This window comes from Sinohyriopsis cumingii, chromosome 4 (genome assembly GCF_028554795.1).
Source record: "Sinohyriopsis cumingii isolate HCF-2022 chromosome 4, ASM2855479v2, whole genome shotgun sequence".
NCBI classification, from domain to species: domain Eukaryota; kingdom Metazoa; phylum Mollusca; class Bivalvia; order Unionida; family Unionidae; genus Sinohyriopsis; species Sinohyriopsis cumingii.
In genome coordinates this window covers 31,638,191-31,656,183 of record NC_142964.1, presented here as the reverse complement: position 1 = coordinate 31,656,183, position 17,993 = coordinate 31,638,191, and the positions used below count along the sequence as shown (strand labels likewise).

General features: G+C 36.1%; 1 protein-coding gene across 1 annotated transcript in view; it reads right to left on the bottom strand.

Moving 5' to 3' along the window:
- The window catches only part of LOC149800881 (lachesin-like), a 199,126-nt gene that overhangs the window by 70,022 nt on the left and 111,111 nt on the right, over window positions 1-17,993 (bottom strand). Inside the window, exon 2 of the mRNA XM_089954908.1 lies at window positions 124-254. Within this exon, the coding sequence (XP_089811034.1) occupies window positions 124-254 (131 nt within the window). The remainder of the gene's footprint in view (window positions 1-123; window positions 255-17,993) is intronic.

The following is a 17,993-nucleotide window of genomic DNA, read 5'->3' as shown; positions in this document are numbered from 1 at the left end:
CAAGCACAATGCCTTTGTAAGCTAAACACCTGGTATTATGCCCCAAGTTGATGATGGTATCGATATTACATAGACTGAAGATGGATTGCATGATACGATCGAATCACACAGTAGCATACTTACAGTTCTCGTTCCGAGATTCTCTATTGAGCAATACAAAGTACCCATTTCTCCCTGTGTATACGTCAGATTAAAGTTGGTTGGCCGGAATACCGGAAGTTGTGTAGTGGTACTTCTGATGCGCACACCCAGAGCTGCAAACCATAAAAGGTAAATGTACACAAAATAGATTAATTAAAATTTCATCATTGCTTAAAACCACAATGCCGCCGTTTATCATAAATTTCACCACTCATCCAATCTATCGTAAGTTTGGAAGGATGGAAATGATTTGTTGAAATGGCTATCTGACAGAAACAGTTATTTGAAATAATCAAGATATAAGGGTTAAATGACGTTCAAATATTCATTTTATAATTAAGATGTGCCACTTTTTAATTTAGGCAACGAAATCGCTGGTAATTCCGTTCTATTTCGGGAATGCTCTAAAAGTAGTGTTGTGACACATTCGACAAATTCCCTTGGTGACTTCTATAATAACAACAAAATTAGCACGCGACAGACAAACCGTTTCGAGAGGGAATGATAAGAGGCCAGTCAGCTTTTTAAGCGGATCTGAGAAGAAAAAGCGTGCATTAGATACCTGTAAGACGTGGGTGATCAGTGATCAGCTGTGGCACTGGAGCAATTTGGAGCATGAACTTCGGTTGAGGAGAATCCGACATAGTGTGATATTGACTCCTTATATTTACAAAGGTGACAAAATCAGATAGTTTGTTCCAGGGTTCGCTGAAATCTGTTGAGCCACGGATGTCAGGAGTCAGACGAAAAACTTACAAAAATGGTACTAACAGCTGCCTCGCTAGGCGTTCAGCATTAAGAGGTTAGTGTTAGGATTGGTCGGCGTGGTGTCAGGACAATGTGACTGGGTGGGACATCATGCTACATGTCTGCGGCATGACGTTCCAGTGTTAGACATCATTATAAACTGCCACACTGCAGACATCGTAGCGATATGACTGAAAAATGTCACACACACACACCACACACACACAGAGACATACATATATATATATATATATATATATATATATATATATATATATATATATATATATATATATATATATATATATATATATATATATATATATAATGCATATCGTGACAGCTGATACCTTCTGAGCTAAAATTTTCAAACACACTGATGCAAGCCATACAACATATAGGTTACTAAAAAGAAAGTCAGATAATAAAGATCGTTGACTGTATCGAATCCAGTTTCCTCCGTCAATGAATTGTTTAATATCAGTCCCGTCCAATGAACAAGTCCTACTCATGAGAAGATAACATTCTCCGATAATTTTCATGGTCTCTGTGGGAATCATATTTAATTGTATTGGAAACAAATTTTTTACTATTTTTGATGAAAAAACAATCAACTTTAACACTTCTTATAAAATTAAATGAATGCTTTCACGAAGAATAACTGTAAATATTCAGTTTTCTAAAATTAATCTATGGCTTTAAAGCCAAACGTGTATAGATTAGTCGACACATTGATTGTTGCACGTTGACTCAGTCTGATACATTTGAACATTGGGAGCAAGACCGTAAAGCGCGTGAGATCGATACGGGTAACAGAAGTTCAATTATATCGTTATTTGAAGATTCCCAAGGACATATAATGTGATCAAACAAGAGTATATAGTGGAGCTCAATCAGACTTACACAAATACTGAAATTTTACGTTTTAAGGTTATATTTATTAATAGAGAATGAACTTTTAATTAACTCAGAATGACGTATGACACAAACTTGAAATTTTAACCACCTTCGGATATTTAGTGCATGTTTTGCCTCTATTACATTTTTATTTCGAAAGGCATTTAAATAAGCAGTGTTTAATAACATTCGAAGTGCTTATCGTGGCTCTTTCATCTTACACTGTTTCATTAATTTAATTTTTTTTTACTGTAAATGGCAGTGTAATTTGAATGAACGTTGATAAAGAAGTAATTCGCAACATTTTCGTCATATCCTCAGTTTAGTAGTTTGAAAATAGAAAGGTAGGATATCTTTGTTATTAGTTAAGGTACTCACTCTAAAGTCATACATATTTTATCTATATGTCTAGGTACATTGTATACCCCAAAATTGTATTTGGATCGATGAACTAATTGCCAACCTCATAAGTGCTCTGTAGGTTTCATGCTAACCAATACAGTGCCGTTACGCCCACACCCTCCACCTCCAAAAATATTAGAAAACAAAATAACATGTTTAAACAGTTTGATTGTGCGTCTTTAGAGGTTCCGTCTCATAGACTCCTTGCCTACTTATTTACCTTTCCCCTAGATGATATTTCTGGATCTGATACTGGTAGGTCCGATCACTTGTTGTCCAGTTACCTAGAGAAGAACGAATTTGCATTGTCACAGCCTAACTTGCGCCATATGTAATGCCAGATGATTGTGCCATATGCGATATATTATGTCTGCTTAGCGTTTTGGTCTCCGACGTTCAGGTCTAGACATAACTCATCAAGGTATATTTTTGTACCAAGGTATATGATATATATATATCAACCACAATCGAAATAAAAAATAAGTCAGGACATAAATCTAGAATAGTATCGCCTTCCCGATATTTTCAGAAGTTATCTTTTGTACCTGATGCTTTCCCGCCGAAACGACGAGGACAACTTTAGTCATCAGATGTTCGAGGGGAATCGATAGGGCTGTGGTCCGGCAGGTGGCTGAAGAGGCCGATGTGTGCCCTGAATGTTCTATTTAGCAGTGAGGAAAGGGGATGGCTCGAGCTTTTCTGACCTGTCTCTGTTGTTCTACTGCGGCTGTCCTGTTGGCCTCAGAAGCTGCAGAGTGCTATCAAGATAGGCTTACCTGTCTCACTGAACTCAGTTTGGGGTCGTTGAACTTGATCTTTGGCTCAGCATACGGTTACCCTGGGGCTAGCTGATACAATATTTTAGTCTTCTTTATGCTCATCGATGGTCATAATTTGTGTAAGCGTCAGAGAACCTGTCCATGCTGCGCTGTATGTCAGCTTCAGAGCAATCATCAGCAAATAATGAGCCTATGGCGATGCCTGTCGTGACCTTAGTTTTCGCCAGAAGCTTCTTGAAGTTGAATAGTTTGTCATGAATTCGGTATCTGCTGCTTATTTCCAAGTCAAGAGTCTTGAAGGAATCAGTGTTCGAGACAGGAAAGGACTAAGACGTCTCACCATTGTCCAGGACTCTATCTTCCACGCAGTCGTAGAATTGCTGTACCATATTTATAAATTTCCTTGGGCATCCATACATGACTTGATCTTCGACAGGCCTTCTCTACTAACAGTGTCGATGACCTTGGCCATGGTCAGGTCGACGTAGGTGGAGACCAGGTCACTAATCTGCTCCTGACACGTTTCTTGCAACTGCCTAGCAATGAAGACCATTTCGATGGTTCCACGTTCCTTCTGGAATCCACACTGCGACTCTGGTAGGAGTTCTTGGTCGAGATGTGAAGTGAAACGGTTGAGGATAATCCTGACGAGTATCTTGTCTGCGATGAAGAGCAAAGATATACCTGATGATTCCCTTTGCTTGTATACAGGTGTATAATATATAATAGAAGCCTCCTTAAACTCCTTGGGATTGTCTCTTTCTGCAACACGAGCTGAAACAACTGATGAAGTGTTGAGTCAAAGCTGCACCGCCTTTCTTTATACCTCTGCCGAGATTGAGTTGGATCAAGAAGCTTTTCCACAAGAGAACATACGTAACCCTTTCTGGGTCTCTAACATGGATGGTTAGTAATCCAGTTATTCATTGACTGGCACTTGAGGTAGACGATCAATGGTTTATCATTGATGGAGGTTGGGCAGTTCAGTATGCAAATGAATGGCTCACACCGCCTCCCGAGAATTTGCTATTTATCAGTGATCAGCTTGCTATTTATCAGTGATGAGCGTGTCCCCATCCACACTGAGGAGAAGGGATGATAATGATAATGAGGGACTATAGACTCTTACAGCGCTTTATAAAACGTCTTCATATCATGCTTGTCAGCGTAGCTTTGGATCTCGTTAGCTTTAATACTCAGCCAAGAGTCCTGCATTTGCCGAAGTTTCTGATGAACAGTCTTTTCATTTTGGATAAGTTAGGTAAGCTTTATGGGGGCGATGTCTTTTAGCCAACATTAGCTTGATGCCGGCGCAGTCCTGATCAAACCTGTCCTGGTGTTTTCTGGAGGGGAGACCTAGATCACTGTAACAGTGTTCTAGAGCAGCACTTTAAATGCAACCCAGTCTGATTCCATATTCTGGGTGTCCAGACGGATGGATTAAAGACGTGCTGACAAAGGACTTTTTAAAGTTTGAGATCATCAGTTTGGCAATGTTCTGTCGTTTAGGAATCGTCTTTCCTTGCGGGCGTCTCTTGGGTTGGATACAGATGCTTAGCTTATAGCATAAAAGACGGTTGTCAGCGTAATATTCAGCGCCACACATATACTTAGTTATCCGTACATCCTGATTTTATACCAAAGCATGAAATGCGTTGTGAGTCAGGATATAATTCTAAGATGGCATCGCCTTCCCTATATTTTCAAACGTTTTTACCTTCACAAACAAACGACGGTACACATCTTAAGATTCTCAACCAAGTATTCGCATTACGTTTCACTAAAACTAGAAATATTGTATGAAAAGCCAAGGTTGCATGGATAACTTTCCACGTTGACAATAGTGGTATTATGGACTGGCTAGGTCCTAAATCAAAAGGGTACTTTACATTGCATATTCAGCCGTCCAGTAAGCTACACAAGTAGTCACGGCATGGAGTGGCAGAAACTAAGCAGATCTGTTGGATGTTAGAGATTATTTTGATCAATGGCATTATGTTTGAATAAAAATATATTTAAAGCGGTAGTACTAACAACCATTATTACGGATAATGGAGAACGTAACTTCTACCGTAGCCATGAACCAATAACTTTTAACACAATGTTTATTCGGGTGATATGACATATGTAAAGTATTCCATAACTCTTTCAAGCGGAAAATCCATTACTAAGAAGGAGTTCCCATAACACATTTTTGAAGACAACACTTTTCCATTGTTTCTAATGTGTTTTGGCGTATCTTAGAAGTATTTCTTGTGTTGGAGAAGACCCCAACGCCAACATAAGATATCATTCAGAAAAGGTATTGAAAGCAAACATTTTAAATAGAGACTTTGAGGTTTAAACTTTTATCAACGGATAATTTCATTATGTGGGTGAAAATGTTTTTACCCGTTTGGTACAATTTATCCGTTATTTAATCAGAGCAAGCAAATATCTTTAATTCAAAATAGAAAATGTGCACCATATAAACATGCTGAACTTAAAAAAGAAGTTCATATGACACTCGTATTAACTCATATGCAAAAAACAAAACTGAATGATATTACAATTTAAATACAGCAGTTTTAGGCCGATATTTCTTGTCAATCAAGTTGTGTCAGAAGCTGGACAATGATGTTACCATCTGTAGTTGCTATATTAGACATGTCGAGCTGCAAACTGCACAGAACCAGATTTACCGCATCATTCACGGGCATTTATGGGTATGTACAGTGTGTTAGGAGTAATTAGGAGAACGAACAACGTAATCCCTGATCTGATGCGCATTATGCTAAGATAAATCAGGGTCTTTGTTGTTTGGAGTTTGACACTAATAAGTGAATATATACGGTAAATGAAACGGACCATAACTCAGACAAAAAGAAAACGTTTGACTAATCTCTTTGTTGTCTGGACGCAGTCTCGATGAAAAGAGATTTCTCATGTCAACGGCTGTTAAAAGCTGGGCTGTGACTTCTTTGTAAATGAGGAACAAAAGATCTTATGAATAATGTGCACGGCGCTCGGCACTTTCCCAAATGTGTTAATGGTAGCCTAAATCTTTTCCTTTAAATGACACAAGGTTTTGTCACTAAAATACATTTGTAAGCGAGTTTTAGCCTCAAGTGGTATTTTTGTGTAAATGGTTTTTGATGTTGGTTGAACTTAATCCATGACTATGGGTACTACTCATTTCCCATATTATTATAGACAGAAATTTGTCCTAATATATAGTTTTGTAAATGTCACCATATATGATATGCTAGTTCAAACCGGGCATTTCAAAACATGCAGCATGTCCGACTGTACATATTTAGCTTTATTTGTTTGAACATCTCATACTTTAAAACGACAGCGAAAGCAAGTTAATTTCGTGTTAAGAACGTCTATACAGAATATATACTTTGGCAATTTTTGTATGTATGCTGGATGTGAGAACCTGCATGTATATGTGTCTATTAAACATTTCATTAATTTCATACACCTTGCATAAAGAAACTATATCGTGTTTTCGTTGTTTTGGTTGTAGGCGGGGGGTGGGGGTGGGGTGTCTTCTTTTTTCCCCATGTTTACTTTCAATACATATCGAAAAAATAGGTCAATTGACGACGAGGCTGGGATTTCTGAAATCAGTCTAAGTTTATTGAAATTAAGGTCATCAATACGTTCTCAAACAGACTGATAATATTGGTTTGAGTCGCATGGCAAGAAACTGTATCTGATTAAATAGAATTTGTCCTGTGTTCTCTCTACAATTAATATCATTCGCACTGAGGTGGAACTATGAAGCACAGAGGGAGCACATTTTAGAACAATTCACTACGTTGTAGGAAGGCAAATAAAGATGCTAATCCGTTTATATTTGGAATAAACGACTTTTCCAAATAGAGAAAATGAAATCCAATTTCCACAACAGAATGTATGGATTCAAGTAAGTTCTGGATGGCTTGTAGTGTACATGGTAAAAAGATTAATATCCTACATTACACTACAAGTAAAAGCAGTATATATATATATATATATATATATATATATATATATATATATATATATATATATATATATATATATATATATATATATATATATATATATATATATATATATATATATATATATATATATATATATATATATATATATATATATATATATATACATACATACATACATGCATACATACATACATACACATATTTATACATACATATGGAGCAGTCTTGGACGTCATTGCGTATTTCAGTTTAGTTGCATATATGCTTGTAATTCCATGTTTAATATTCTACTAATTACTAAAACAAATGGAGCAAAATTAAATGGACGTAATAAAGTCACCAAACCTGATTATTAAGAATGATTATGCAGAGCACGTGTTACTTCAATACAATTACTAGATCAGCTGCTGTTAAGTGACAGGTTCGACACTATGCGATCTAATAATATATGTGTGACTTAAATAATGCACAAACCAACATTGTTAGGACCACAATAGATTTCAGAGAAGTTATAAAGATATTTCACAGGTTTAGGAACAAATGTAATTGTTGGTATCTAGAGAAAATGCCATTTTTTACGATGCATGACTAGTTCAATATTACCATTCAAGAGAACGCAAGTGGCAAGTTTACAGACTACATTCAATAAAATAACATTGAAATAAGAAGCATCATCCCTGATTTGCAAGATGGTTAAATAGGACATTATGGGAAAGGAATTATTACGTAACTGATGTTGGTAAATGCACAAATCTAAATTTTCTAAATTTATTACTCTGTCCGTTGATCTCTTAAACTTATCATTAATGAAGCATTTAGTGGATATTTTTTTATTTCCTTTTAAATGATTTACAGACAATAGTATTTAAGACATCTTTGTTATAATCCTGAAAGTTCCGATGCTTACACAATATCAAATAATTATGGAAATAAGTCAAACGGGACATAAACCCCACATAAATAAACATGCAAAAAGGAAGTATAAAAGCTGACTTAAGGGAATGTTAACTGATCAATCCAATTTTTCAAGAAAATAATATGTATTAATCATAGTCATGACAGGCAGCCAAAGACTATATACGGGGCGAATGTAAAATATTACAAAGGATGAACGTATATTCTATAATAATCTATCTCATTTAGAGTTTTTATAGGAATTAAATAAAAGCGAAGGCTAAAAAGGGAAATAAAGACAATGCATTTAGAGAGATATTCAAAGAGCAAAACCCATCTTGAACACGTATCATTAAAATATGTGAAAAGGTAGGAATTGCAAATCAATTTGTGACAAGGGATACCTTCAATTTGTGACAAGGAATATCTTTAATTTGTGACAAGGGATAACTTTAATTTGTGACAAGGGATAACTTTGATTTGTGACAAGGGATACCTTCTTAACTTCACCGAGGAAATGTTACAAATCAGCTAGTAATATTAGGTATCAATTGTCTTGGAAGATCTGAAGAAAGAAGAAGAACTAAAGTTTGCATTGTATGTCAAACAATATCACATGTATAAATCTGATCAGATCTTAAAACAAACTCGATAAACAGTAGAAAGGTATGTACTGATGACATGGCAAGGGCAAGATGAACTGCGTAACAGTGTGGAACTAGCTGAATACATTGCGTAAAATAAACGGATGAAGCACAATACATAAATGGCAGTACTAAGGTTTATAAAAATCACGAATACTTCAATAATTACGAGCTTCTAGAGAATGAAAACAAAATGCAACAGAAAAACACAAACCTTCTCATTCGATTATAAAGAAGTTAATGCACACATGATTCATAACAAGAAGGCACATCTAAAAATAGCTCATGTAAATAATAAGTTAGTACGCTTGAAAAATGTAAAAGGTTGACATCAGTGTAGTTACTGTCCAGACAGGGCAATACATGATATTACTAAAGAAATAACCCGAGGTAACATAGGAAGGCATGGAGCTAATTCAAGCTGCGTCTAAGAATTCCAACTTAGAAATATATATAGTGTAATATACTACAGAAGTTCTAGATCTTTTATAGTTTTGTTTCGAAAGCAGCAATTGAACAATTTATCAACCTTTAACTATCCCGTTTCACCGAAAGTGTACCTCGTTTCTGGCGATTAAGTCAAGGTGTGCCGCATTTGAACATTCTTTGATCTGGTCTGATGCTTTATTTGCGTCTCCGAACAACAATAACAAAAGCAGAAATCCAAAAAATCAAAACACCAAAAACACTCCAATAAAACTAACGAACCAAACAAACAAACCCACTAATGCCACGATAAGCACAATAGTGTATTCTTTTTGGAGCATAACTATTTCGATTTTATTTTAAAATGCTGCTGCTGTAATGTTTTAATGCAAGCAAATAATTGCCAATATTTATCAACCCCATTTTATTTTTATCAGCGAACGAATTCGAATGGAAAATTGCGGCCAGTTTTTCTAACTCCACCACTACTAAACCTCTTAACGTTTGCTGACAGCGAAACAGGTGAGATTATCATCCCAACAACAGTGGCTATAGCAACGATTTCAACACCATTTCCTTTTACAATTGTTTCCGCCTATTGTATATGGCGTTTAAATTTGTTGATTTCATAGTTTATCTGAAAGCTCTTCCAGCTGTGGGTCATGTCATGCAATTTGAGCTTTTATACATTTAACACCCTCCAACCATTTTAGCCAAGCAGATGTTCTGTTGAAATCTGACCCCTTGCTGGTGTCTTTTTAACTTTTGAATCTGTAGTACATTTCAGTAACAAGCTGACATATTCAGTTTTCGAATGGCATTTACATAACCCCACAATTCTCTTTTCTAATGTTCAACAGACAATTTGTCTTACTGCACATGGAATGTGTCTGGTTTTAATGCCATGGAGATATTTGTAATTTATAGCCTCGTTTTCATCTGTTGATCAAACGGGACATGTCCGTGTCAATTTTTTTCTATCTCAGTGTTATCAGTGACTAGTTTTGTTGTCTTTGAAAAACAATAGGCTTCAGAAGATATTTTGATTCATGTTTCTTTTTAGTTTTTTTTGTGTGTCCAGACTAGCGTTTCTAACAACTTATTTCCAGTGTAACCTGCTGTAGTACTGGGTGCTAAGATTATTGCGATGTTACATTTATTGGAAATTAGAAACGCTTTTATCTTATCATCATAAACACTTTTTGTAGAATAAAGAAATGGTTTACAGAAATGAAAGGTATGTGACATGACAGCGAGAAGACGGGGAAATAACAAAAATGGCTTCATATTCAAAGAAAACTCCATTTTAAGTTTAAATTGGTTTTGACATAGGCGAATAAATATATAAATTTACATCATTTCTGCAACTATTTACCAACAAAACAAAAATGGAGAAAAATTGTTCCTGCGGACATATGAGGCAAGGTCTAAATTCTCAAGGAATAGACTTTCAGACAATTTAAAAATATTCGCCCTCAATACGTTCTAAACCGATAAAATCACGTGATCCATTACAAATGTGTACACAATAAGAAGAGGCCATCGTTATTTTCCGCACTACTTTCTGTCAACATTAATGTCTAGCTTTAAATTATGGAATATTAATAATGTTTTAAAACAATGAAAAGGAGGTGAAAGTGAGACTCAAAACGACAAGAAAATCATTATGTTTAAACCGTTCAGGAGATAATAAATGTATTAAGAAAAACACATGGAAGCCACAAGTTCGATTGTATGTTTTCATACATGATGGAAAAAGTGATGACAATTTACAAAGATTACTTTTTATCTAATGCTGAAGTACAAAAATCTGAAATCGTTCTGTGAAAATAAAATAGACATTCCTTTATTTTGTCTGGCAGATTTATAAATCTTTTTTCCCATGTTTTCACTCGTAAGGCGTCTCTTAATTAAGATATAGTTGAAGTTATTATTAAGGCAATCTGCTTCTAAATCAAAACTCGTAAAAGGCAAGTAAAAGCTGCATTGAGTACAGATGGAATCTGAGTTATTCATTGGTTCTCTGAAACTCAGTTATTTGTTTTTGTAATTACAGTTCAAAGATTGATTGGGATATGAATATTTAATGATCGTTTAACGTTGTATTAGCTTTTCTTGTCTCGTATGCGTACCCCAAGAGGGATCGCTAAACGAAATGTACGTCCAATCTGCCATATTTGCCACTTTATCTTTATGATTGACGTAGATTTTTATTATACTACTGGGACAAACTTCCTGATAGACCACCAATTTTGCGCCATAGCTAAATGAAAGCCACAAGACACCACCAACAATCTCGCAGATGTTAATTTTATTAACGTAGAACATTGCGTCTCGTGTAAATAGTCTATGGATGTTTCTACCGCACCATTAAGGCAGACATTCTCAGACTTTCACAGGTTAATAACTTAACTGACTTCTCAGACCATACATTTTCTTCTGTCTTCGAGACGTCCCTTTCTTTCTCTTTAGCATTACCAAGGATCAAAGTGTCCAAATAATAATCAAACTATCATAATATTTATTCCAGCAATACTACTATTTATCCGAGCAATACTTACGAGAGATAAACGTCAAGGGACCATATTTATCAGAGCAATACATGCGAGAGATAAAGTTCAAGGGACCATTATCAGTTCCTCATAAAAACAACTGGAATGAACATTTAGTATACAATTGCGTTCGTCTTGCATTATTATACATCTTTGCAACATCTCTAAAGTAGACAGACCAAACAAGTTTTCAGTCTGAACTAGAGATGATACCAGCACTATTCTGACTGACAGACACTCGTTATGACTTGTACAGAATAAATGTGGTAATAATAAAAAAAAATGAAAATAATTGTAGCAATTAAGAACAGAAATCAAAAATTAATCATTAGTTTCTAAAAAAGTTATTTGAAAAGAAGAAAATATTCATGCACTTATACTAATATAGCAAATGATAATATTTTATACACGTACTTTAAGTTGACAGCTTTTGTTAATAGCAACAATTTGAAATTAACAAACTTTTGTGTTAACGTTCTGGTCATTAAAGCTTATAGTCAATGTATTATTCCTATCTGTACTTTCTGTGGATGCAGTTGATTGGTCTTTATTTTACTGCAAATTCTACTTAAAGCTTTATCTAATGATGGGAAATGTTTACATATTGCAGTACGACTCCGACATTCTAAATTAATTCATCTGAGATAAATCATCAGAAAGAGAGAGAGAACAGATTATGATCGAAAGAACATGACGCAAGTCCATCAATTCCCCTACGAACATGTTGTAATCTTTGTAGAACTAATTGGATTGAAAAGGAAAGATTACATATATAAAAATAACCCATGGGTAAAATAATTTGATTTGCTTTTTCGTCTGGAACGGCATTTTATTCACTTTATTAGGATCGTATGGAAATATTGGATTATTTAACTCTCCAAAATATTCTCTTAATATAAGTTTCATTTAATAAGTATCATTGACTGATCGGTTCGTGCGCACGACTCCGCATCCATGCTTTTAATGACTGTTTAGTTCAGACTCTGTAATGTCGTTAAATTTGAAAAATTGAGGCCACATAAAAAATAGGAATGTTTAATTGGACATTTGCAATCAAACAAAGCAAGCCTAGCTTTTAGTGTCGTATGTACTCAATCGCACAATTGCGTGCAAATATCATTTACAGTTTCTGCGATGATTTTGGTCATGCAAAATTAGAAAATATACGACAGAATTTGATTTGATAAAGGTGTAATGATTTCTAGAACATCTTTGTCTGAAAGAACAATAAGATATTTGGACGTGTGTAACCTTTAGTTTGGCAAGAATATATTTATATCTTGGACAGTCCTATGATAATTGCGTGGTATACCAATTTTTTGGGCCGGACCGATGGAGAATTGTATTATATACCATTTCTGTGGACCTGTCCTATGATAAATTGCATTATATCACATTTCTGTTGGCCGGTCTATGATAAACTGCATCATATACCATTTATGTCGGCTTATCCTATGATAAATTGTATCATATACCATTTCATTGGGCCAGTCCTATGATACATTGCATTATATACCATTTCATTGGGCCAGTCCTATGATACATTGCATTATATACCATTGCTGTGGGCCAGTCCTATGATACATTGCATTATATACCATTGCTGTGGGCCAGTCCTATGATACATTGCATTATATACCATTTCATTGGGCCAGTCCTATGATAAATTGCATTATATACCATTGCTGTGGGCCGGTCCTACGATAAATTACATGATATACTATTTCTGTGTGACAGTCCTTTGATAAATTGCATCATATACCATTTCATTGGGCCAGTCCTATGATACATTGCATTATATACCATTGCTGTGGGCCGGTCCTACGATAAATTACATGATATACTATTTCTGTGTGACAGTCCTATGATAAATTGTATTATATACCATTTCATTGGGCCAGTCCTATGATACATTGCATTATATACCATTGCTGTGGGCCAGTCCTATGATACATTGCATTATATACCATTGCTGTGGGCCGGTCCTACGATAAATTACTTGATATACTATTTCTGTGTGACAGTCCTTTGATAAATTGCATCATATACCATTTCATTGGGCCAGTCCTATGATACATTGCATTATATACCATTGCTGTGGGCCGGTCCTACGATAAATTACATGATATACTATTTCTGTGTGACAGTCCTTTGATAAATTGCATCATATGCCATTTCTGTGGGACAGTCCTATGATAAATTGCATTATATGTTGGTTATTATTTATGCGGAGGATGGATGATCCCAAACTATGGCAGACACCCATTTTCCATATAACTTCATGTATCTGAGGTTTTCGTAAATACATTTCTGTTCATAAATATGGGTATGACGTAATATAAATCATTTAACTCCCTTCCACTAATTTGTAGTTTTACAGAATAATATTAGTGATTATCTTCATGCCATAAAGAGAGTCTTACATTTTTAATCACTTCCAATTATTGTTTTGAAATTCGCCAGAGCTATCTCTACAGGGAACGCATCATACCATAGGCTGACACTGATCGACTGTGCTCGAATGGAAGACCTTTTGGCAACATTGGAAACGGGTTTGCAGACCTCAATAGCTAAGCAAGCTCGTACAATGGCTGATTATTTGGTGCAAAATTTATTTAAATAAATTAAACACGCTACAAAATATAACGGTAATTATCATATGCTCATTTATTCTCCGTTAATTTACATTGTCAGAATCTTGCAGTATTTTACGATACTGAAGTTGTGTGCAATTCATACTGAACTCACGCGAAGAAAATAACTGCCTTCTATTGTAAGCAAACAATGGACGCATACGCCAGCATTTTGATTTATTTTATTTGTCTGTGGATGAAGTAAACCAATTGAATGACCTAAAGCAGATGTTTCGTGGTCTGCCACATACGAGCTGCTTTGCCACATTTCGCTTTAACTGTTTTGATACAATATTTCGGATTTAGGCTAGCTATAGACGCAAGACAGGGTCCTAATAAATAACATGCAAGTGACAATGCATAAACTTTCTTCTTTAGCTGGTAAAAGAACGGCCAAAAATATAGTTACAGTTTTACATCCTGAATTTCCTGAAAATGCATTTTCTTAGTTCTGCAAATCCGAACTACATGAACCATGTCATGGATTCTCAAGCTTGATTACACATTTCGCAATTGTACTGTAATTTCGACTATATTCCAAGTGTTATTACATCCATCTTACTGCACTAAAAATGAAATAAACATTATATTCCATAGCGTCTTTGTGATAATTGCAATTGAAACACTTCATATTGTTCCGACATTAAGAGTTCAAACATTCAATGGCAGAACAGAAACACACTTACAGATGTCAACACGCTGCTCTGTCGCTGCTCATATCCGATGTACTTCATATAGAATTTGCACATTAATCCAGTTATTAAAGACGAATATTCGTAGAAACTACAAAAATACCATAATCTGTTCATTCCAGATCAAATGGAAAGGTTGTTGCAATGCGCATTCATTCACAATATGACTCCGAATTGCAGCTTTAAGTCGACCAAAACGCCATTTTCTTTTGAAAGTTATGTCTTGCGCGCGACTAGTTCAAATTTATCTGGGCGGAATTACGTGCGCATTAATAATGTTGTTGTGTAATGATGAATCTGCGCTTGTGAATTTAGTTCGGAATACGGCATATATTCAGTTACTTTGTTTCGTGTAGTGTATTTTTGTTTTCATAATTAAGCCTTAGGTAGAATAAGAAAATGAACATATAATAAAATGGTCACTGCATTTGTATGGGAAATATGAAATCGTTTTGACGGATGGATATATTGCACTCCCAAGGTCGTGCAGTATTTCGATCCGAACTCGTTCATATTTTCCCATACAAATGCGGTAACCTATAATGACTATATTCATTCAATAGCATAACCAGCTTTACCTACGCCGCATAATGTCATTTTAAGAAAGGATTTTATTTCCAAGGTAGAGTAGTTGCATTAATAACCAAAAGTAATTAGAAATTCCCGTTGGCGGTTATCCTTAGTAGCCATTTTTAGGAATATCCTGCAGGCTTAGACATATTAAAGGTGTTTGAATAATTGCTTTCATACAGTGATTCAAATCAATTCTATGCTTTACTGTATATGAATAGACCGTGTATAGTGTGCAACTAGAAAATGAAAGCAAACTCGCTAGTCAGTGGTGGATTTATTACCATAATGTCTAATGGTAGGTGAATTACATCTTGCTATGCACATAATGGCACATATGTGATAAGAAATCAATACTGAGTCATGAAAAATAAATATCAAGTTATGGTTGTAAAGAAGACAGCTAAGTTTACTCACTTCAGGGCAATCACATTTCGCAATTATATTTACACACTCCAAGGGTGAATCTAACATTTATATCAAGCCACGATTGCCAGTAATATTCAATTATCTTAGTGATAACTTGCAAACACCCAGACAGCAGCATGTATAGGCAGGATCCGAGGTATAAACGACGGGATCAAGAAGGCAATAAGTCCAATTTTTAAGAGGACTGTCAGTCAAATATTAGGTACAGGGAAGATCGTTAATTTTTGCGACAAGCAATAGAGTGGTGGGTAGAACACTAATTAGAACTGTACTGAACTGGTACAGCCATTAACGCCGTCTAAATCTTTCTTATCATGGACGAACTCGAAGATGAATTAACCGTTGATCAGATCAGCGAGGTCATATATTGCATAGCAAACGGAAAGTCTCACAGAAAAAATGACTTACCACTTGAAGCCGGAAAACTTATTCTACACTAACGCCTCCACAAGTTACTTTCTCTATGGTGGGAAGCGTGTGACGTACCACATAATATGAGACACGCTAGCCTCATCACACAAACTAGGGCGACATGAGCGATTGCAACAATTCTCGATAACATTCTCTGCTGAGCCACATAGGCTAGTTATCTGCTTGAATCGTCTTGAACCGACTTTAGACTCGGATCACGTCTACCCTGAATCACAGGGCGACCGCCATCGGCATGATATTCTCACTTAACTAGGGCGACATGAGCGATCGCAACAAAAATTATAGATGCAATCCCCTGCTGAGCAACATAGACAAGGTATCTACTCGAATTGTCATAAACATACTTTAGTCTCACGCGGATCACGTATACCCTGAATCACAGAGCGGCCATCGACATGAAATTCTTACTTATACAACCGCAACATAAGTTCAGTGAACTGAGAAGTTCCCCCTGTATAGCATTCATTGTCCTCACAAAGCCCGTTTTAGCAGAGGCGGATTGTTCAGGCTTCTAGAAAAGTTTTCTTATCTCCAAAGCTCTAGGCATGACTAGTCTTTCCGTGCCAACATGTAAGACACAGTTTACTTTGACGGCTCAAAATCAACGGCTTTTGAGATACTTAGCAGAGTCAAGCAGGAATTTGTACTTGTCCCTACCATGTTCACGATATTCTTCACTCTCCAGCTGAAACACGCTTTGGCTAAATAACCGAGAAAATCTACATTCACAATAGTACAGATAAAAACTATTAAACCTCGCAAAGTTCTCATCCGTGATCTATTCTTTGCTGACGATATTGAAGCGTCAAGCCACACAGATGCTCATCTCCAAAACCTTATTGACCAATTTTTACAACATTGTAAAGGACATTGGGACTACTATTATCCTGGAAAAGCGATAGTGTTGGGTCACGCTGCTGAAGAGCCACCTTCTATCAACATTAACAACTTCGAACTGGAGGTTTCCAGGAAGTTCACATAACTTCGGTCTACAATCACTACCAACCTCTCTCTTGAAAGCAGGAATCAATTCGCGCATTAGAAACGCCACTTCTTCAATGTTTGGTCTGAGTAAGATGGTCTGGAGCAACAACAAACTTAGTTAAAACATGAATGTGTACTAAGCTTGTGTTATCAGCTCACTCCTCTACGGCAGTGGGTCATGGACACTCTACAAAAACCAAGAAAAAAGAGGCTAAACAGCTTTCACCAACACCACTTTTGACATATTTTCCTTATTGCTTGTAAGAACAGAGTTCCCATCGCATACGTCGTAGAGCGTGCACATATCTCTATCATGATTACACTGATAAGAAAGTGTCGCCTATGATGGTTTAGACATGTACATTGAATGGATGGACTCATACCAAAGGACATCTTCTATGGCTAGCTAGTCTCTTTCTAAAGGCCACCAGGTCACCCACATATGCGCTTCATGGTTGTTTGAAAAAGATACATGAAGGCTTTGGACATCGATATAAACAGGTGGAAAGCATTTTCTCATCACCGAGGCAATTGGAGGCATGATATCAACTAGGGACATCAGAGATGCGAGACAACAGTTGCAATTGGCAGAGGAGAAAAGAGCCCGCAGACAGGATTAAATGCAACAGAGTGTGGCAACCCCAAACACCACTTGCAATTGCGGCAGATGTAACAGAGAATGTCATTGTCTTGTGGGTCAATTCGGTCAAATTATACTATATTCAACAACTATTTCACTACTTCAGAGCTCAACTCCATAGTCTACCGAGACAGAAGGATGACGACGAAACTGG